The 20,426-nt window shown below is 40.6% G+C and overlaps 2 protein-coding genes and 1 long non-coding RNA gene across 7 annotated transcripts in view; 2 read left to right on the top strand and 1 right to left on the bottom strand.

Annotated features, from left to right (window-relative positions):
• scn4ab (sodium channel, voltage-gated, type IV, alpha, b) overlaps positions 1-4,893 on the top strand; it is a 65,383-nt gene extending 60,490 nt beyond the window's left edge. For all 5 annotated transcript variants that reach the window (XM_067570684.1, XM_067570687.1, XM_067570685.1 and 2 more), the window contains 4 exons: positions 1-498; positions 632-776; positions 863-940; positions 1,832-4,893. The exon at positions 1-498 is cut by the window's left edge and continues 124 nt beyond it. In XM_067570684.1, coding sequence (XP_067426785.1) covers positions 1-498; positions 632-776; positions 863-940; positions 1,832-2,224 — 1,114 coding nt within the window. In that variant the 3' untranslated portion in view covers positions 2,225-4,893. The remainder of the gene's footprint in view (positions 499-631; positions 777-862; positions 941-1,831) is intronic.
• Positions 4,894-5,640: 747 nt separating this feature from the next.
• On the bottom strand, positions 5,641-5,900 carry LOC137168184 (uncharacterized). Its single transcript, XR_010924250.1, has 2 exons — positions 5,777-5,900; positions 5,641-5,736 (listed from the first exon to the last, which is right to left on the bottom strand). It is a non-coding gene; the product is annotated as an uncharacterized lncRNA (long non-coding RNA).
• Positions 5,901-12,882: 6,982 nt separating this feature from the next.
• Positions 12,883-19,409, top strand: gh1 (growth hormone 1). Its single transcript, XM_067570620.1, has 6 exons — positions 12,883-13,185; positions 15,105-15,238; positions 15,408-15,524; positions 16,024-16,167; positions 18,888-19,034; positions 19,115-19,409. The coding sequence occupies exons 1-6, from the start codon at positions 13,176-13,178 to the stop codon at positions 19,175-19,177; spliced, it is 615 nt and encodes a 204-aa protein (XP_067426721.1). The 5' UTR covers positions 12,883-13,175; the 3' UTR covers positions 19,178-19,409.
• The last annotated feature ends 1,017 nt before the right edge of the window (positions 19,410-20,426 follow it).

Below are 20,426 nucleotides of genomic sequence, written 5' to 3'. Positions count from 1 at the left end.
GCTCTTCGCCTTGATGATGTCACTTCCCGCCCTCTTCAACATCGGCCTTCTTCTCTTCCTCATCATGTTCATCTTCTCCATCTTTGGCATGTCGAACTTCGCCTACGTGAGGAAGGGCGCCATGATAGACGACATGTTTAACTTCGAGACGTTCGGGAACAGCATGATCTGTATGTTTATGATCACCACGTCAGCGGGATGGGACGGCATGCTCGTCCCCATCATGAACACGCCACCGGACTGCGACCCCAACATCGAAAACCCGGGAACGTTGGTCAGAGGAGATTGCGGCAGCCCGGGGGTCGGCATCGTCTTCTTCACCACCTACATCATCATGTCCTTCCTGGTGGTGGTCAACATGTACATCGCCATCATCCTGGAGAACTTCAACGTGGCCACGGAGGAGAGCAGCGACCCGCTGTGTGAGGACGACTTTGAGATGTTTTATGAAATCTGGGAGAAGTTCGACCCCGACGCGTCGCAGTTCATACAGTACAAGTGAGTCCCACCTGCATTAGACGCAAGTTATTATGGGTCATTATTGATCATTATTGATCTGATGTGTTCTACTAATAAATAATACATATAATACTAACTCTGATAAACTCGTGGACTCTCCTGTGCTCCGCAGTGAACTGTCAGATTTCTGCGACACTCTGCAGGAACCTCTGAGGATTCCCAAACCGAATACCATCAAACTGATCCGCATGGATCTGCCTCTGGTTCCTGGAGATAAGATCCACTGTCTGGACATCCTGCTGGCCCTCACCGCTCAGGTAACACCAGCTGATGCATGTGATGTTACGCTGTGTTGTGTTGTGTTATTTTGTGTTATGATATATAGGATTTGCTATGTGTGCAGGTTCTGGGTGATTCAGGAGAGATGGACGCTCTCAAAGCCAGCATGGAGGAGAAGTTCATGACCAACAACCCCTCCAAGGTTTGAAATGGTTCTATTCTGTTTTTCCTGTTATCTCAACCTCAGCTGGACCATTTCACACTTGACCTCACTGACTGATCATTTTAAGCTTTGCTTTTATATTCAAGATTTTACTAGTTAACTAGTTTCCTTCTTAACTTGTTGTCATTATTCTTCAGTTTATTTCTGTTTGTACCCAGTAGAACATGAATGATGAGGACCCAACATCCAGATGGGGTGCAATAGTAACTAGCCTTCTTATTTTGCCTATTTTGATTTTTTTTACAGTCGTCTCACATGTTTACGATGTTTTTTTTATTTTTTGCTTTTATGAGACTTTTACTTTGAAGTACAGGAATCAAAGACATGATGTTCATCAGAATGAATCAACAAACACAGAAAACAAAATCAGTGAAAACACTGTAAACTAGAACAATAATGTTTCCATGCAGATGTTCATCACAGCCTCCCAACAGCTCCACTGATCACATGATTAACTCCACACGTCAAGCTCTAACAAAGACCCTCAGACATTCCTGCAGCAGGTTCACTTCATCTGACCTTCATCTGACCTTCATCTGACCTTCATCTGACCTTCAGCAGCTCTGCATGATATTATGAGTAAAACCACAGTGATCCATCTGAATTAATATTATTATGTTAATAGATTTACATTTCTCAAATTTTTCAGTTTAATTCAATTCAACTTTATTTATATAGAGCCAAATCGTAACAGAAGTTATCTCAGGGGACGTTGGACTCAGAGCAGGTCTGGACTGTTGACGGACTTCATTCATTGTTTCATTCTTGTCGTTGCAAAAGAGAGAGAGACTGATGTATTGATTATCGGGTATCTTTATTTTTTATTTAACAAACCGTACTGAAGTATTACATTATTATTGTTACCTGCAGGTGTCATATGAACCAATCAGCAGCACCCTACGGAGGAAACAGGAAGAGGTGGCGGCGAGAGTGATCCAGAGAGCGTACAGGAAACACCTGCTGCTGCGGACGGTCAAACTGGCGTCCTACAAATACCGAGAGAAGACGGACGGACGACGAGACGAGGAGTTGCCCCCGGAGACAGAAGGCCTTCTCTGTAAACGGATCAATCTGCTATACGGAGACGGAGACGAGACGAGGACGGCGGCCGAGTCTGCGGACGCCGTCTCGGGTGTTTCAGATGAGGATCCGGCTCCTCCTGCCCGGGTGGAGCTCCAGAGTGAGTTTCTCCTCCACGCTGCGCCTCCACTCAACATGCCTGACTTCCTGCGCGATGAGAACGTTAGGGAGTCTATCGTCTGATTGCAGCTCTTTGCAGATGTTTAACATGTTGCTTCCTCTTCCTCTGCACTGTGGGACTGACCTGCGGACTGTTTCACGCCGGAGACGCAGAGACCACACAGCTAAAGCTCATCGGCTCCATGAACAAACGCTGCAGCTTTTATTCAACTGTGGGTCGGTCAGGTGGTCTTCTTCTGGCTTTGCACATGAAATGTTTTATGTTCTGTGTTTTTAATCTTCATCTCAACTTGCTGAAACACTGGATGTGATATTACACTTAATTTAAGCACTAATTCAGGTTATTAATAACACTTATCTAACAGTTATTATTATTTAATCAGTAATCTTTACACTATGACTCTCAGACCAGGTTCATGTTCAAAAGTTTGATCCACAGTGTGTTTTAACCTGTTCAGGAGCCGCTTATCAGAAAAGTCAAGATGACCAATCAGAGAGCGTCGCTGTCATGTGATGTTATTCAACTTCCTGCTCAAACTAAATGTAACTCTGTATTCAAACAATCGAACAAACCAGACGTGTGTTTGCTGCTCTGGTTTGTTGGATGAAGTTTATTTTCCAGCAAACTGATAAAAACGGATAAAAACCAGATAGCCAATGAGAGCGCAGCGTCTGAACAGATAAATGGATGAAGACGATGTTTGATTTTAGAACACGAGACTCAAATGAACTTTGAAGCAACTGCTGCTGGAGCTGAAGGAAAATACTTCATCAGTTACAGTTTGATTTAACTGAGTTTGCTAATATTTATCATCTACAAAACTTCATAGAAATATATCACTCACAGTTCCTAATCCCTTCACTTTGCCAACGTTCATTCTGATTGGTCGATTCAGCTGCAGGTGAGCTGCATCAGCCAGAGCGCCAGGTTGTGATGACACAATGAGCCGGCCAATGGGAGCTTAGAATGGACTGGTTCAGAGCCAATCAGAGCTTGATCAGACTGACTTTAACACTGGCACCGGCGGGGGGTCATTTTTACCGCGCTGTAGCAACGTCAGCAATCACAAACATTTCATTTCTTGAAGCAGTTAAATAATGAGTAAGACTATTTAAAATTCAGTTTATGGGGTTTATTAAGGTTACAGTTTCATTACAGATCAAAATGGTTGAATACATTTTAAAATTCATCAGTAAAGTGTCGACTACAACAAACAAATAACAAAATAAATAATTTAATTATTGTAGAAAAAGAACATTGAGTAAAAATAAAAAAAGAATTTTAGATAATGTGTTGTTTTATACTGGGAGTAAAGAAACACACACATGTAGACTGTCACTGTGCACGTTGTTTTGTTTTGTTGTTGTTTTTCTAGCTCGTGATATGGCAGCCTGCTTATCAAATGACCCCTCAGCAGTTCCAGGTATAAATGAGCTTTTTTATTCACTAGATGATTAATAAACCCATTTTAGGAAAAGTCCTGAACTGAGAGATACGAGGTTTCATTTTAACAGAGTTACATGCATTTGAAACGCCAGGCGGGTAAAAACGAGCTCTGAGGGTCCATCTCAGGTCCAGGTCTGGACTGAAACCTGGTTTGACCTGAACTCTACCAAATGAAGGTAAAACAGGTGACTGACAGTGAAGTCGTCCAATAAAAACAAGCTGTGACCGCGATGTAAACGACAAACATTTATAACCTATAATAAATAAATCACACTGAAGCTACTTAGTCAACTAAGTAAAGAACTAAAAGAAAACATTTAAAAAATAAAGTTTCTCTGATTTGTGGATGAAACCTGACACAGAATCTACTGTAAGAAAAAGGTTGAGGCACCACTTTACAATAAGACCCTCACAGAACATTTATATATGGTTCATAATTATGCTATTAAAGGTTGTATCACTTTATAAATCATTAATAAACAATCATAAACAAGTTATAACAGTTTTCATACACTGATGCAGGCTCACTATTTAGCAAGATCAAGTTACTGCTTACTACTCATTAATCTTACTATGAGGTATGAAACACCTGGAACGCTGTCGTAGAGAAGATACCGGCCAACATGAAGCATCACGTTATAGCAACAACTCGAGAGCTTATGTCATATCAACACCTGTGATAACGATGAGGACGGCTGCTGAAAACATCAAGGTCAACAATATTGCCAGAGGCTTAGTGTATGAATCAGGTAATCTGACATGTTAATTTGATATGCTGACAGTGGTTAAATGCGAGTAACTTATGAACAAATATATGATGAAGCTGACAGGTATAAAGCTGCTGATGAAGACAATAAGCTAAGTAACCAATGAGCTGTTGCCCTGTTTATCTAATGTGTTATAACAGCTTATCAATGATATATAAAGTGTCAACAACCTAATTAATAAACTAATTATGAATCATTTATAAAAAGGGTAGTCTTATTGTGAAGTGGCACCGAAGAGGATCATTAAAGATTGATTCTTCCTGCAGCTCTATTTTCTTTCTTTCTTTCTTGATCATTTTCTTAATGTCTTTATTGTCTCATTTCATGTACTTTTGTATATTTATCAGAGCAGTTAACATCACTTATTGTATTTTCAACAGAAGGAATATCGAGGTGAAGTCTGTGAACTGTAGCTTGTTGTTGCTAAGAAACAATCCCTTCATCTGATTGGTGGATGAGTGTCGAGATGTGACCTGAAAGCAAAGTGATTAAAGTTTGGATTCAGATTTTCCTGAAAATGTCTCTGCTTTCTTTCTTCAAGCTCCATTTATACATGTACACCTGTACACCTGTACACCTGTACACCTGTATACCTGTACACCTGTACACCTGTACACCTGTACACCTGTATACCTGTACACCTGTGAACCTGTACACCTGTACACCTGTACACCTGTATACCTGTACACCTGTGCACCTGTACACCTGTACACCTGTACACCTGTATACCTGTACACCTGTACACCTGTGAACCTGTACACCTGTATACCTGTACACCTGTGAACCTGTACACCTGTACACCTGTACACCTGTATACCTGTACACCTGTGCACCTGTACACCTGTGCACCTGTATACCTGTATACCTGTACACCTGTACACCTGTATACCTGTACACCTGTACACCTGTACACCTGTACACCTGTACATCTGTACACCTGTGAACCTGTACACCTGTATACCTGTACACCTGTGAACCTGTACACCTGTACACCTGTACACCTGTATACCTGTACACCTGTGAACCTGTACACCTGTACACCTGTACACCTGTACACCTGTACACCTGTGAACCTGTACACCTGTACACCTGTACACCTGTACACCTGTATACCTGTACACCTGTGAACCTGTACACCTGTACACCTGTACACCTGTATACCTGTACACCTGTACACCTGTGAACCTGTACACCTGTACACCTGTACACCTGTACACCTGTATACCTGTACACCTGTGAACCTGTACACCTGTACACCTGTACACCTGTACACCTGTATACCTGTACACCTGTGCACCTGTACACCTGTGAACCTGTATACCTGTACACCTGTATACCTGTACACCTGTACACCTGTACACCTGTATACCTGTACACCTGTGAACCTGTACACCTGTACACCTGTACACCTGTACACCTGTATACCTGTACACCTTTACTGTGTTTCAGAACCATGCAATTATTTTGATATTATGTTCGATTCTTACTCTGTTCAAAATAAATCTGTTAATTTACGTTGTACCATACAGAACCTAGTGACCATTTTGATGATTTTTAAGATTTGATATACGTCACGCACCATTGTGGCGTAGATTCATTTAGATATTAATTTACAAGTGTGTTGTTTAGCTATGGTTTGATTACTAGGGTCATGTCGACTTTTCTTAATACTTCTTACAGATTAGAAAATGAAGGTATTGATTTTATTCCGTATGTATTTGTTTGGTCAATATTGCAGTTTCTAAGTGTTTTCCACTGGTTTTCATGATTTGTTTGGATTGATGACAGAAATGAGTGAATATCCAGCTTTCAAATATTCTAGGAAAAGTTATTCCCAGTCAGGTTGAAGGCCAGTTTTCCTCACACAAAGAAATTAATTAGTGATCAGAGGCATTCACTCAAAACACGCCTCTGAGACTATAACAAGTTTTACAACTCTTTGTTTGGTGCATTTTGCCCATCATGGCGTTTCATTGTACTTTTTTTTTACGATGGCTGAGAGCTCCAGAAAAGAACCCTCGACTAAGAAGAAAGACTGAAATGCCTCAAACCACAGACCGAGTACCATTAGCCATTTGCCATATGAGTAATCAATTATTTTTGTAATCTCCTGTTTTTATCATGTAGTTAGATTTTTTTTTGGACTTTTCAAGACTTTTTGGTAGTTAGAGCTTCAACTCTCCAGCCTGCAATGAACGCACCCTTGCTGTGTGTCTGCTGAGTGGACAGCTCGTCTGAGACCGTCCAGTGTTGGATTCGCTCTCCTGGGAAGTGCTGAACCAAAGTGTTTCACTAAACCTGCAGCAGTCTCACCTGGCTGTTGCCTCGGCAACCCAAAGATCACCAAGTCTGCTTCGCCATTGCTCGGCACTCTCAGAGAAGTTTGCCTCATCATCAGCCCTTCATCACCACAGAAACAAACCATCTGTCATGGGAGAGTTGATGCAAAGAGCTTTTCAAAATTAAATTATTATTGGCTTTAGTTAGAGTCTCGGGCCGTGTGAATGTGTATTACGTGCGTGTGAATGTGTATTACGTGCGTGTGAATGTGTATTACGTGCGTGTGAATGTGTATTACGCGTGTGTGAATGTGTATTACGCGCGTGTGAATGTGTATTACGCGCGTGTGAATGTGTATTACGTGCGTGTGAATGTGTATTACGCGCGTGTGAATGTGTATTACGCGCATGTGAATGTGTATTACGCGCGTGTGAATGTGTATTACGTGCGTGTGAATGTGTATTACGTGCGTGTGAATGTGTATTACGTGTGTGTGAATGTGTATTACGTGTATGTGAATGTGTATTACGTGCGTGTGAATGTGTATTACGCGCGTGTGAATGTGTATTACGTGCGTGTGAATGTGTATTACGTGTGTGTGAATGTGTATTACGTGTATGTGAATGTGTATTACGTGCGTGTGAATGTGTATTACGCGCGTGTGAATGTGTATTACGTGCGTGTGAATGTGTATTACGCGCGTGTGAATGTGTATTACGTGTGTGTGAATGTGTATTACGCGTGTGTGAATGTGTATACGTGCGTGTGAATGTGTATTACGTGCGTGTGAATGTGTATTACGCGCGTGTGAATGTGTATTACGCGCATGTGAATGTGTATTACGCGCGTGTGAATGTGTATTACGTGCGTGTGAATGTGTATTACGCGCGTGTGAATGTGTATTACGTGCGTGTGAATGTGTATTACGTGTGTGTGAATGTGTATTACGCGCGTGTGAATGTGTATTACGTGTGTGTGAATGTGTATTACGTGCGTGTGAATGTGTATACGTGCGTGTGAATGTGTATTACGTGCGTGTGAATGTGTATTACGTGCGTGTGAATGTGTATACGTGCGTGTGAATGTGTATTACGTGCGTGTGAATGTGTATACGTGCGTGTGAATGTGTATTACGTGCGTGTGAATGTGTATTACGTGCGTGTGAATGTGTATTACGCGTGTGTGAATGTGTATTACGCGTATGTGAATGTGTATTACGCGTGTGTGAATGTGTATTACGTGCGTGTGAATGTGTATTACGCGCGTGTGAATGTGTATTACGTGTGTGTGAATGTGTATACGTGCGTGTGAATGTGTATACGTGCATGTGAATGTGTATTACGCGCGTGTGAATGTGTATTACGTGTGTGTGAATGTGTATTACGTGTGTGTGAATGTGTATTACGTGCGTGTGAATGTGTATACGTGCGTGTGAATGTGTATTACGTGCGTGTGAATGTGTATACGTGCGTGTGAATGTGTATTACGTGCGTGTGAATGTGTATACGTGCGTGTGAATGTGTATTACGTGCGTGTGAATGTGTATTACGTGTGTGTGAATGTGTATTACGTGTGTGTGAATGTGTATTACGTGTGTGTGAATGTGTATTACGTGCGTGTGAATGTGTATACGTGCGTGTGAATGTGTATTACGTGCGTGTGAATGTGTATTACGTGCGTGTGAATGTGTATTACGCGCATGTGAATGTGTATTACGTGCGTGTGAATGTGTATTACGTGCGTGTGAATGTGTATACGTGTGTGTGAATGTGTATTACGTGTGTGTGAATGTGTATTACGTGTGTGTGAATGTGTATTATGTGTGTGTGAATGTGTATTACGTGTGTGTGAATGTGTATTATGTGTGTGTGAATGTGTATTACGTGTGTGTGAATGTGTATTATGTGTGTGTGAATGTGTATTACGTGTGTGTGAATGTGTATTACGTGTGTGTGAATGTGTATTACGTGTGTGTGAATGTGTATTATGTGTGTGTGAATGTGTATTACGTGTGTGTGAATGTGTATTATGTGTGTGTGAATGTGTATTACGTGTGTGTGAATGTGTATTATGTGTGTGTGAATGTGTATTACGTGTGTGTGAATGTGTATTATGTGTGTGTGAATGTGTATTACGTGTATGTGAATGTGTATTATGTGTGTGTGAATGTGTATTACGTGTGTGTGAATGTGTATTATGTGTGTGTGAATGTGTATTACGTGTGTGTGAATGTGTATTATGTGTGTGTGAATGTGTATTACGTGTGTGTGAATGTGTATTATGTGTGTGTGAATGTGTATTACGTGTGTGTGAATGTGTATTATGTGTGTGTGAATGTGTATTACGTGTATGTGAATGTGTATTATGTGTGTGTGAATGTGTATTACACTGTCAAATAAAGGCAGGAAAGTAATCTTATAAATCCAGTAAAAGTGTGAAGAAGTTTTGTTTGATTGTGATGCGTCTGTGATCTGAACAGTGAATCTGTTTGTACCAGTCTGTGTGCAGCTGTCGCCCTCTGCTGGAAGAGATCTGACTTACAAATCTGTCAACATGAAACAGTGAATGTTTCACCAACAATATGAGTTTGAAATTATTCATAAATAAACAATAAATAAACAATAATTTAGTGGATCAAACTGGAAGGGAACTGGGATGATGTAGGGAGGATGGACTGAGGGTCCAGGGGAGGGATGAAGGGATGAAGGGATGATGTGAGTCATCTGAGGTGTTGAGAAGGATCTCCTGATCCATGTTTAAGGGACATTTAAGCAGATCAATAAAGAATCGGCTCGGTCACAGGTCATGTGGAAACTAAGACAAAGGGGAAAGAAACAGAGAAGGTGTGCCTTAAGTACTACTTGTGCAGAAATAGGGAAGGTATGAGGCGTGGTCTTTGTTCCCGAACTTAATTATAAAACTTCATATGAAAACATTCATATTTCACTCGGTGGAAACCCAAAGTATATATATACTGTCATAAATACTTTGTTTCATGTATGTACTGTGTGTATGTGAGATACTGAATGAAAGGCCAGGGTCAGGATCAGGGTCAGGGTCAGGGTCAGGGTCAGGATTGGGGTCAGGATCAGGGTCAGGGTCAGGGTCAGGATCAGGATCAGGATCAGGGTCAGGGTCAGGATCGGGGTCAGGATCGGGGATCACAGAGACGACTCACACCGTGATGCTCTGTCAGTACCAGCAGAGTCACCTGCACAGGTGGACTGTTTCATCAGAGCCATGTGTCACTGTCGCCATGGAGATAACATGATGGAGGTTTGTTAACATGAATGAGTTTGTATCTGCTGTCAGATAGCTGTGAATAATTAAACTGAGGAAAACTGTGTCAACAGGAAGGTCAGAGGCATAGATGCATCACACTGTTAATATACAAAACACCTCATAATGACACAAACACTCAGCAACAACACGTTTATCTCGTTAAGACTCAAAGAACTCATTAATGAATAAGTGACAGATGTGACAGAGGGTAAATGTCGGTGTGAGGGTTTGTAGTGTAGCGTGAGGAGTGATGTAGAGCCTGTGGGCAGACTGTAGGTCTCTGCTCTGCTATAACATGTAAATCTGCTGATCTCTGATTATAAACCTGTACTGTTTGTTAACAAGCTGTTTATCTATGAGCTTAATGAGGTTAATTAACAGTTTGTTAACAAGCTGTTTATCTATGAGCTTTTGGTTAATTAACAGTTTGTCAATAAGCGGTTTGGTAATTAGGAGTTTGTTAACCAGCTTTTTGTTAATAAGCTGTTTGTTAACGAGCTGCTTGTTAACGAGTTGTTTTGATGCCTCCTCGTTAACATGTATAGGTGTTGGTCTCTCGCTGGTCGTATTGATGTCATGGAGCGTTGAATGTATTCAGCTTCCTGTGCGATGTAACTGTGAATCTGACCTCAGATCAGTGACGGCTGTGAATAAATTCAGAACTGATTCTGAAAGCAGCGACGTGTGAATCTACAGAAAATACAAAGAACAGTGTAGATCTTTTTTTGTTACAGCAGATTAATGTATTTTGTCTCTGCTAATGTTTGAAAACTGTTCAGTTCAGATCTTTATTGTTTTTGCAGCAAGTGACATAAAAATGTACAAAAATAAAATAATAAAAACACAATGAAACAACTGAAGACAAACGAGAACCATGTCACACCTGTTTCACCCTCTTTACACCGTCTCCTAGTGTGTCAGGACTGATTTTAACATCTTATTGATAATTAATAAGGAAATAAAGGTTCCTCATGATTCCTCATTAGAAGATCCTCAGCCAGAGATCTTCGTCTGTTTCAGAAGCCCGTTCTCTTCAATCTGTGTACGAATAACACGACTTTAGCCAACCCTTCCCAGAGAAGTCATATCACATAATGTGACTTTCTTTCATTTTATGAGGTGATTTTTGTCTCATTAGCAGGAGGCAGGTTGAGTGGATGGATAGATGATCAGCTGGCAGCAGGAGAGCACCGTTCAAGACCACCAACCAGACATCTTTACTGTTGTGTGCGGACGTCATGTCCGGCATTTATGACATTTTTACTGCATTTTAGTGTTTTAACCCAAACCATGATCTTCCCCTAATACTAACCAAGTGGTTTTTGTGCCTAAACCAAATCAAGAGCATGAAATGACACACGAAAGGGTTAAAAATGCAGCTTCAATGGTTTCATCTATTTCATTATAAAATCTTAATTTAAGATAGATAATTTGTGGATTGTGTTGTTTTATTTATGGGATAAACCTGCTTCATATATATTCTACTGTTTGTGTGTGAATGTACTGATGGTTCTTCCTTCTCAACACGTCTCAGGAAGTCTCAGTTTTTCAGTTCACCAATAAAACAAAAAAGGTCACATTAGGCTCAGTTTGTATGCGAGTCACATGTAAGAAGAAGACTAGGTAACCATAAACAAAAGTAATCATGTGACCAGAAAGTATATTTCACATTACTCAATCCATCTTGGACTCAAGCACATGGGGAGAGTCGGTCAGCAAAACACACCAAAACAAAAGATTTTTGTCTTGTCAAGTGAATTCATCATGTTACTAAAGTTATCAGTCTTGTAGATCAGATTTGGACATCATTACATGTTAATTTAAATCAGTGTAAACTACAAAACAAGGTCATAAACTCAGCATAACTGTGGATCTGAGCCACTGTGTGCGACAGCTTTGTCAGAATGGAGGTTGTGGGGTAAAACATGCCAGTGATGTTGAGTCAACGACTCAATTTACCCCCAAAAACTATTTCCTGATACTCTAGAGACCAGAGACCCTGTTCATGTTTGATCCCTGTTACAAGTGTTACAATGTTGATGAATAAATACCTGATTGTTGACTAATGTTGAGTTTAAGCCACAAACAAACATGCTGTACATACAGCCGACATAAAGTGTCTCAGTAAGGTGTTGGACCACATGAACAGCATCAGTACACCTTGTTATTGATTCTACAGTCTCTGAACTGTACTGGAGGGATGAACACCGTTCTTCCTAAAGATCTTCCTCATGTGGTGTTGTGATGATGATGATGATGCAGAGCGCTGCCTAACACGTCAGCTGGGTTGAGATCTGTTGACTGTGAAGGTCATAACATATGATTCACATCATTTAATCCTCATCAAACCATCCAGAGACCCCTCGTGTCCTCTGGATGGGGGCATCGTGATCCTGGAAGAGACCACTCCCATCAGGATAAAGCTGATCACTCACAACTACTTTGTATTGATTAGCAGTGACCCTTCCCCAAACCCTGCCAGCATAACAGAGCCCCCAGACCCCCTCACTGTAGGGGTCCAGCATTCAGACTTGGACCAGGTTTTACTTTCATTCGTCACTCATCTGTTTACACAAAAGCACATTTACACACATTCTTTCTGTATCTACCACACAAAGATCACAGTTTAATCTTTACTGAAGATGTTGAGGTTACATGTTGAACAACAAGACACAAACATGTGGTTTGTTTTTGTTTTTGCCTTTAAATTAAAATTTGCTGTTAAATTGATGGCATCAATAAAGATCAAAATTATTCTTAATTTTATCATTAATTAGTTTGATTTTGTGTAATTTCTATATCAGTATTTAATGGCAGCACTATTTACCCCATCCCCATACTCATTTACCCCTAGCTTGGGGTAGTTGTGCCATTGGACTTTTTTTGATCACTCATTGTTCTAAAACCATAATAATTAGATAACTTGTTTTAATTCCCATGGGTACACAACAACCTGAGGTATATATATTAACTATTATTTGAAACAAATACACTTTCCTTTCATCAAATGTAACAAGTGGCTCATGTTTCGCCGTTCTGCTGTATTCATGTTATGTAGAGCTCAGTGTCACAACAGCGTGAAAACAGTGGTTGTTTGTACGGTTCATGTTTCTGTTGATGAATTTAATCATCACGTTTTCTGCTATAAAACCACAAACTGAGCGGAGAACATCAGATCGCACTGAAGAACTGAGCTCAGATCAGATTAACCAGAACCAGAACTGAACCCAGACCAGCCATGGACAGAGGTAAGACCATCAGTTCTCTTCAGATAAAAATCATTTATTTACCTTTGATATAAACTTGTTTATCTTATTGTTTTCATTTTTGTAAGGTGTCGTGTGTTGTGCTCGTCCTGTTTGTCTCTTTATTATTGTTCATTCTGATGATTTCAGCTACAGACACAAATATCAAAAGTTCAGCTCTTTGTGGACATTTATGCTTTATTAATCTCTGAAACTTTTCAGTTCCTCTTCATACTCATATATACATACATACATATACATATATATATATATATATATATACATATATATATATATATATATATATATATATATATATATATATATATATATATATATATATATATATATATATATATATGTATATGTATGTATGTATAAATGTAAAGTCAAGAAACAGCCACCTGCACTAGATTAGTTAGATTGAGGGTGTTGTGAACCAAGAATGCATCAGAACAGTTTATAATTGGGTGGATCAGAAGAATGGCTATTTCGTATTTGAAATTATATTTATACAAACATTATGTAGCCTAAAATGATGGCAGGTTGCAGCTTACTGGACCATATTCAAGGTCAAACAAGGACAATCAATAAATGAAACAGCCTACACATCAGAATATGATTTGGATAATTAAACCTGGTTAAACAGTGTTGAAGTTGAGGGCTGCTATTCTCAATAGTTTATTTAATAGTTTATACACACAGGTTGTAGTTGGAGCTGTTAGCAAAACTTGCTGATGTAGCTGTAACTTTATACAGGAATGAATAATGAGAACTTCAAAAGCCGATTATTTTAACCTACATTATCTCAAATCAAGGACTATTTTAATGCACAACTCAGATTCAACATTGGCATGTACATGTGTTCAGGCCTGGACTGTCATCAAACATGAGACATTTGGGGCAGATTGGACGATGTGAAGTCAAGTTACAACAACTTCCTGTTTAATGCCCCAAACATGTTTTGGGCAAAATTCACCAGCACGCTATGCCAAGGGCATTCCATGAAAACTAAAAAGCTTCACAATTTAGTATCGCAAAGGTCTTTAGATATCACCTGCCAAATTTGAAGTCGCTTGGGTTAAATCTCTTGGAGGAGTTTGTTAAAATACGACACCTGTCAATGGCTTCACTTTGCGAAAAAAAAAATGCAAAGTAGATTCAAAATGTCTGACTTCCTGTGGGGCTGGTTTGGCTCCAAGAGCCTTTCTTTAATTGTCTGGAGATTTACATCTGCCCACCAAATTTCATACATACACGTCAAACTTCAAAGTGGGGGCTTTGACTTTGGGGGGCGCCCCTGAGCCATTTTGCTACACCCAAACCCAAGACCCATATCAGATGTCATGTGCAAAGCTTCGTGGGTTTCCGAGCACCCCTAGCACCTCGGAAATGCTAAAAGTAAAATGCAAACCCAATTCTGACACTAATCCAACAATGAACATAGGTACAAAGTTTCATGAGATTTTTTTTTTTTTTTTTTGCATCCGAAAGGCCTCAAATGTGTTCATAAAATGAAAATTGACATACGAACTTCCTGTTGGGCAAAATGTGGAAAATCATGTTTTATGTTGAGAATGATGAACCCACTGAATTTCATGCACATCAGAGAAACTTTGTTCCAAAATGTCCCTGTGTTTGCGGTTGCTATGGAGCCCGATCACTACAGAACACACACTACAGAGCGTTCAAGCATCCTAAGCTCCTCAAAAATGTCATTTGCATACTAGATTAATAATACTACACAGCAGAGATCATTACATGGAGCGATGCAAAGTCTAAATAGGTAGAAGAAGTCGAAATGAGTCACTTTCTCAGCGCTGAACATTTGACTCTGTTAATTTAGACACTTTGTCGCTCTGATCCATCAGCTAAGCAGCCTCTCACCTGTCTCACCTGTCTCACCTGTCTGTCTCTCTCAGTCTTTCTCTTGCTGTCAGTCCTGTCTCTGGGTGTCTCCTCTCAGCCAATCACAGACAGCCAGCGTCTGTTCTCCATCGCTGTCAGCAGAGTGCAACACCTCCACCTGCTCGCCCAGAGACTCTTCTCTGACTTTGTAAGTGTACGGAGGCTCGCAAGGACAAAAAGATAAGACTGAGACACAAAGATGATGAGTTCGACAGAGCAGAGGGTTCTAGGTTCTCTCTGTCTGTGTTGTCTTGAAACATCATCGCACATTTCTGTTCTAATTATCATGTTCTCGTGTTCTCGTGTTCTCATATTAGGAGAGCTCTCTGCAGACAGAGGAGCAGCGTCAGCTCAACAAAATCTTCCTGCAGGATTTCTGCAACTCTGATTACATCATCAGCCCGATCGACAAGCATGAGACACAACGCAGCTCTGTCAGTACAGTACTACACAGTACTACACAGTACTACACAGCACTACACAGTACTACACGGCACTACACAGTACTACACAGTACTACACGGCACTACACGGCACTACACAGTACTACACAGTACTACACAGTACTACACGGCACTACACCGTACTACACAGCACTACACAGTACTACACAGCACTACACGGCACTACACGGCACTACACCGTACTACACAGCACTACACAGTACTACACAGTACTACACGGCACTACACGGTACTACACAGTACTACACAGTACTACACAGTACTACACAGTACTACACAGCACTACACAGCACTACACAGTACTACACGGCACTACACAGTACTACACAGTACTACACAGTACTACACGGCACTACACGGCACTACACAGTACTACACAGTACTACACGGCACTACACCGTACTACACAGCACTACACAGTACGACATTCTACTACACTAAAGTATACTGATCAATTGATTGGTTCTAGGTTCTGAAGCTGCTGTCGATCTCCTATCGATTGGTGGAATCGTGGGAGTTCCCCAGCCGTTCTCTGTCCGGAGGTTCTGCTCCAAGGAACCAAATCTCACCAAAACTGTCTGAACTGAAGACAGGAATCCACCTGCTGATCAGGGTGAACACACACACATACACACACACACTTATCAATCATATAGAGGGTAATTATCATCTGATAGAATCTGCTGTCAGTTTAATCTCTGAAAGCGACCTCAGTAAAGAATGAGAAGCTTCTGATGTTACCTGAATGTTGGCTGAATGTTAATAATAATAATGATAATAATGCATGTTATTTATGGGGCCTTTCAAAACACTCAAACACACCTTACAAGACAGTTAAACACAAGCGGTGATGTATCAAGACATCATAAAATCAAACAAAGCTTTGATATACAATAATAAGTTAATAACATTCATAAGTATAAAATCATCAGTGTGGTGTAAACCATTGGAGTCAGGATCAGACCGATGGGATGGGATTCGAAGGTGGAGAGAGAGTTAATATTGTGAATGTCTAGTGGAGTCCTGGGGGAAGTGGGGGGAGGGGGGGGGGCAGAAGGCTGAAGGCTCTAGACCCCATGGTACTCAAGCAGGCAGATGTGTAGTGAGTTGGATGGCAGAAGAGTATGGGAGTGTGTGTAGATATAAAGGAGTTTGGTGCTCAGTTATGAAGCTGCTGAAGAACAGGAGTGATATGATCAACAGAAGAATACAGGCAGCTGAACTCTGGACCAACTGAAGTTTATAAAGACACTTATGAGGAAGCCCAAAGAGGATAGAACTGCAGTAGTGAATATGAGATGTCATCAGGGTGTGAATGAGAATAGCAGTGCTGTTAGGTGGAAGATGATTAATATTGCGTATGTGGAAGTATGCAGACTGAGTAATATTGGTGATGTGTGCCTCAAAAGATAATTCGCTGTCCAAGATGACACCCACACTGTTAACCTGAGGGGAAGGAGGAACTGTGGAACTGTCAATAGTCAGAGCAAAACTCTCCAGCAGCCAAAGTAGATTTAGTGTCTATGAGGAAAACCTCAGTTTTGTTACGATTAAGTTTTGAGAAAGTTGTACGAGAACCAGTATTCTGAGGAGTGATAGATAAAGCTGGGTGACATCTGCGTAGAAGTGAAATTGAATGCCAAATTCCTTGAACATATGGCCAAGAGGTAGAAGGTTAATAATAAATAGGATAGGGCCAAAAACAGAGCCCTGGGGGTTCAGAGCCCAGAGTCAGCTGCCTTCAAAGAGCTGTAGGTACCCACAGAGGGCGCTAAAGGAATATTATAACATGATATTTCTACAATTCTGTTGTCTTTAATAAAATTAAACTTGGTACACAAGTTCTCCATGAGACATACTGAACCATGGCACCAATAGCCCCACCTTGTGGCCATTGGTGAAACACCACCATACTACTTATTAACTGCCATATCTCTTTAATGTAATATTCCATGGTAACAAATTCAGCAGAGATATACAGATGGGGATGCTGAACAAGTCTGTAGCATTTGATACAATTTCACCTGTAGGTGGCGCTGCAAGATTTTAGAAAATTGCTGATGCACCCAAATTAACAAAAATGCAGTTCAGCTTCCAACTCTGCCAGTTTTACATTTCAGCTCTCAGCTGTTTGAAACAACATTCAGTTCAAATTTCTGCATTCTCGGCAACACTTTGCAGCTTATTTCAGCTGTCAGCATTCACACACATTTTCTGCAGGAAATGCATTTCTAGTGAAGCATGTGGTTATTGTACATTACCTGAATGTTAGCTTAATGTTGCCTGAATATTAGCTGAATATTAGCCTAATGTTAGCTGAATGTTAGCCAAATGTTAGCTGAATATTAGCCAAATGTTAGCTGAATATTAGCCGAATGTTAGCTGAATATTAGCCGAATGTTAGCTGAATGTTAGCCAAATGTTAGCTGAATATTAGCCGAATATTAGCCGAATGTTAGCTGAATGTTAGCCGAATGTTACCTGAATATTAGCCGAATGTTAGCTGAATATTAGCCGAATGTTACCTGAATGTTAGCCAAATGTTAGCTGAATATTAGCCGAATATTAGCCGAATGTTAGCTGAATGTTAGCCGAATGTTACCTGAATGTTAGCCGAATGTTAGCTGAATATTAGCTAAATGTTACCTGAATATTAGCCGAATGTTAGCTGAATGTTAGCCGAATGTTAGCTGAATATTAGCCGAATGTTACCTGAATATTAGCCGAATGTTAGCTGAATGTTAGCCAAATGTTAGCTGAATATTAGCCGAATGTTAGCTGAATGTTAGCCGAATGTTAGCTGAATATTAGCCGAATGTTAGCTGAATATTAGCCGAATGTTAGCTGAATGTTAGCCAAATGTTAGCTGAATATTAGCCGAATATTAGCCGAATGTTAGCTGAATGTTAGCCGAATGTTACCTGAATATTAGCCGAATGTTAGCTGAATGTTAGCCGAATGTTAGCTGAATATTAGCCGAATGTTACCTGAATATTAGCCGAATGTTAGCTGAATATTAGCCGAATGTTAGCTGAATATTAGCCGAATGTTACCTGAATATTAGCCGAATGTTAGCTGAATATTAGCCGAATGTTACCTGAATATTAGCCGAATGTTAGCTAAATGTTACCTGAATAGAGAAGCAGATCCAAACTGGACGCAGCTGTCAGATTGTTATTTAACTTCAGACATTTCATATTTTGAATCTGTCAGTCACATTTCACACACATATCAGTATAACCATCACATGTCTGACTCTGAGGTCACACATGATCATTACGCACGATGTGAACACACTACACGCTATGTCTGATTATCCACCTGGTCCTGCAGGCCAATCAGGATGGAGCAGAGATGTTCGCTGACAGCTCTGCCCTCCAGCTCGCTCCGTATGGAAACTATTATCAAAGTCTGGGAGCTGACGAGTCACTGAGACGGAGCTACGAGCTGCTTGCCTGCTTCAAGAAGGACATGCACAAGGTGAGTGAGGGGGGGAGCGGGGGGGAGGAGGATGATGATGAAGGTGATGATGATGTCATTAATGATGTCTGTGTTTACAGGTGGAGACCTACCTGACGGTGGCTAAATGTCGACTCTCTCCAGAAGCTAACTGCACCCTGTAGCCCCGCCTCTCTGATGACGTCATCCTGTGTGTTCTGTAGCCCCGCCTCTCTGATGACGTAATCATGTGTGTTCTGTAGCCCCGCCTCCATGTTCTCTTTGCTGGTTAGCATTAGCCTGTGATGGTTTTCTGATGTCATCATCAGATAAATAGTACAAGCTATGAACAGGAAGTGATGTCAGACTGTCGGCCTTTTCTCAGCATGTGAAATAAACTGCGCTGTGTTGCATTCAGCTGTGTCTCTGTGTGATGATTCATGTCATCTGTCTGAAACTCACCGGCAGCAGGTAAACAAAGAGCAGCCCAGATCTCTATCTATGTATATGTGTGTGTATGTATAGATGAGCAAGGAAACACCGTTAATAAAGTGAATACAGGTGATCAGAGATGTAATCAGGATGTTTCACATCAGACTCTGATCTGTTTGCTTCAACTGATTCTTCTCTTGATTCACTGATTAAATGTTTTTTCTTTGTCTTCACCGTGTAGGAAATTGTGCACTCAAAATACTTTATGATTTTATGGGGGAATTATTGTGTGCAACTCCAACATGAAATTATTTGTCCAATGACATAACTCATATTAGAGTTGGTATAATAATAAGGAAATAGTCCTCCTTGTTGGCCACACAAGAGAGGTCAATTAGAATTATGATTGTTATTAATCGTAATTATGATTTTGTGAGGGTATAAAGTCTTTTAAGGTTAAGGTTACTTAACACTACGACATTTTACAAACAAGACACAAGGGGGAAACTGGTGCACAAGGCTATGGCTAGTGAATGATTTGAATGCATGATGCAGAGTTATGTATTGTGTAGTTGGTATGAGAGACCTGATAAACAGATGAGATGACTGTTACCTGAGAAGCAGCGAGTCAAATCAACGGTACAACAGCTTAGTTCTGAATTGCCAATTGAAGTTACAAATTATGATGCACCAGGGTTTAAGCACATTTTTGAAGGTTTTGTAGGAATGCTTGTTTGCTCTCTGGGGTGGCTTTTTGTGGAGAATGGAGTCTGATGTGCTGGGGTGAGGAGCTGGAGTCTGGACCTTGTAATGATGAGTGAGTCAGCTGGTCAGAGGTTGAAGAGTTCCCATTGGAAGAGAGCTCCTGGTTCATGCTCTCTAGGCTTGATCCTCAACTCATTACTCTAGACTTTTGAGGTTTCACCTCCCGTTGCTCTGAGTCACATCTTCAAACTAGTAAAATGCAAACTTTCAACCGGAATGGCAGAAAGCAAGAAGACA

The sequence above is a fragment of the Thunnus thynnus genome, chromosome 17 (assembly GCF_963924715.1).
Source record: "Thunnus thynnus chromosome 17, fThuThy2.1, whole genome shotgun sequence".
Taxonomy (NCBI): domain Eukaryota; kingdom Metazoa; phylum Chordata; class Actinopteri; order Scombriformes; family Scombridae; genus Thunnus; species Thunnus thynnus.
Note: the sequence above shows the minus strand (reverse complement) of the source record. Positions and strands in the feature narration are given on the sequence as shown.

Coding starts and splice junctions, on each gene's coding strand:
- gh1 (XM_067570620.1), top strand. Junction 15,239..15,407: donor AGAGACTCTTCTCTGACTTT/GTAAGTGTACGG, acceptor TTCTCATATTAG/GAGAGCTCTCTGCAGACAGA. Junction 19,035..19,114: donor TCAAGAAGGACATGCACAAG/GTGAGTGAGGGG, acceptor CTGTGTTTACAG/GTGGAGACCTACCTGACGGT.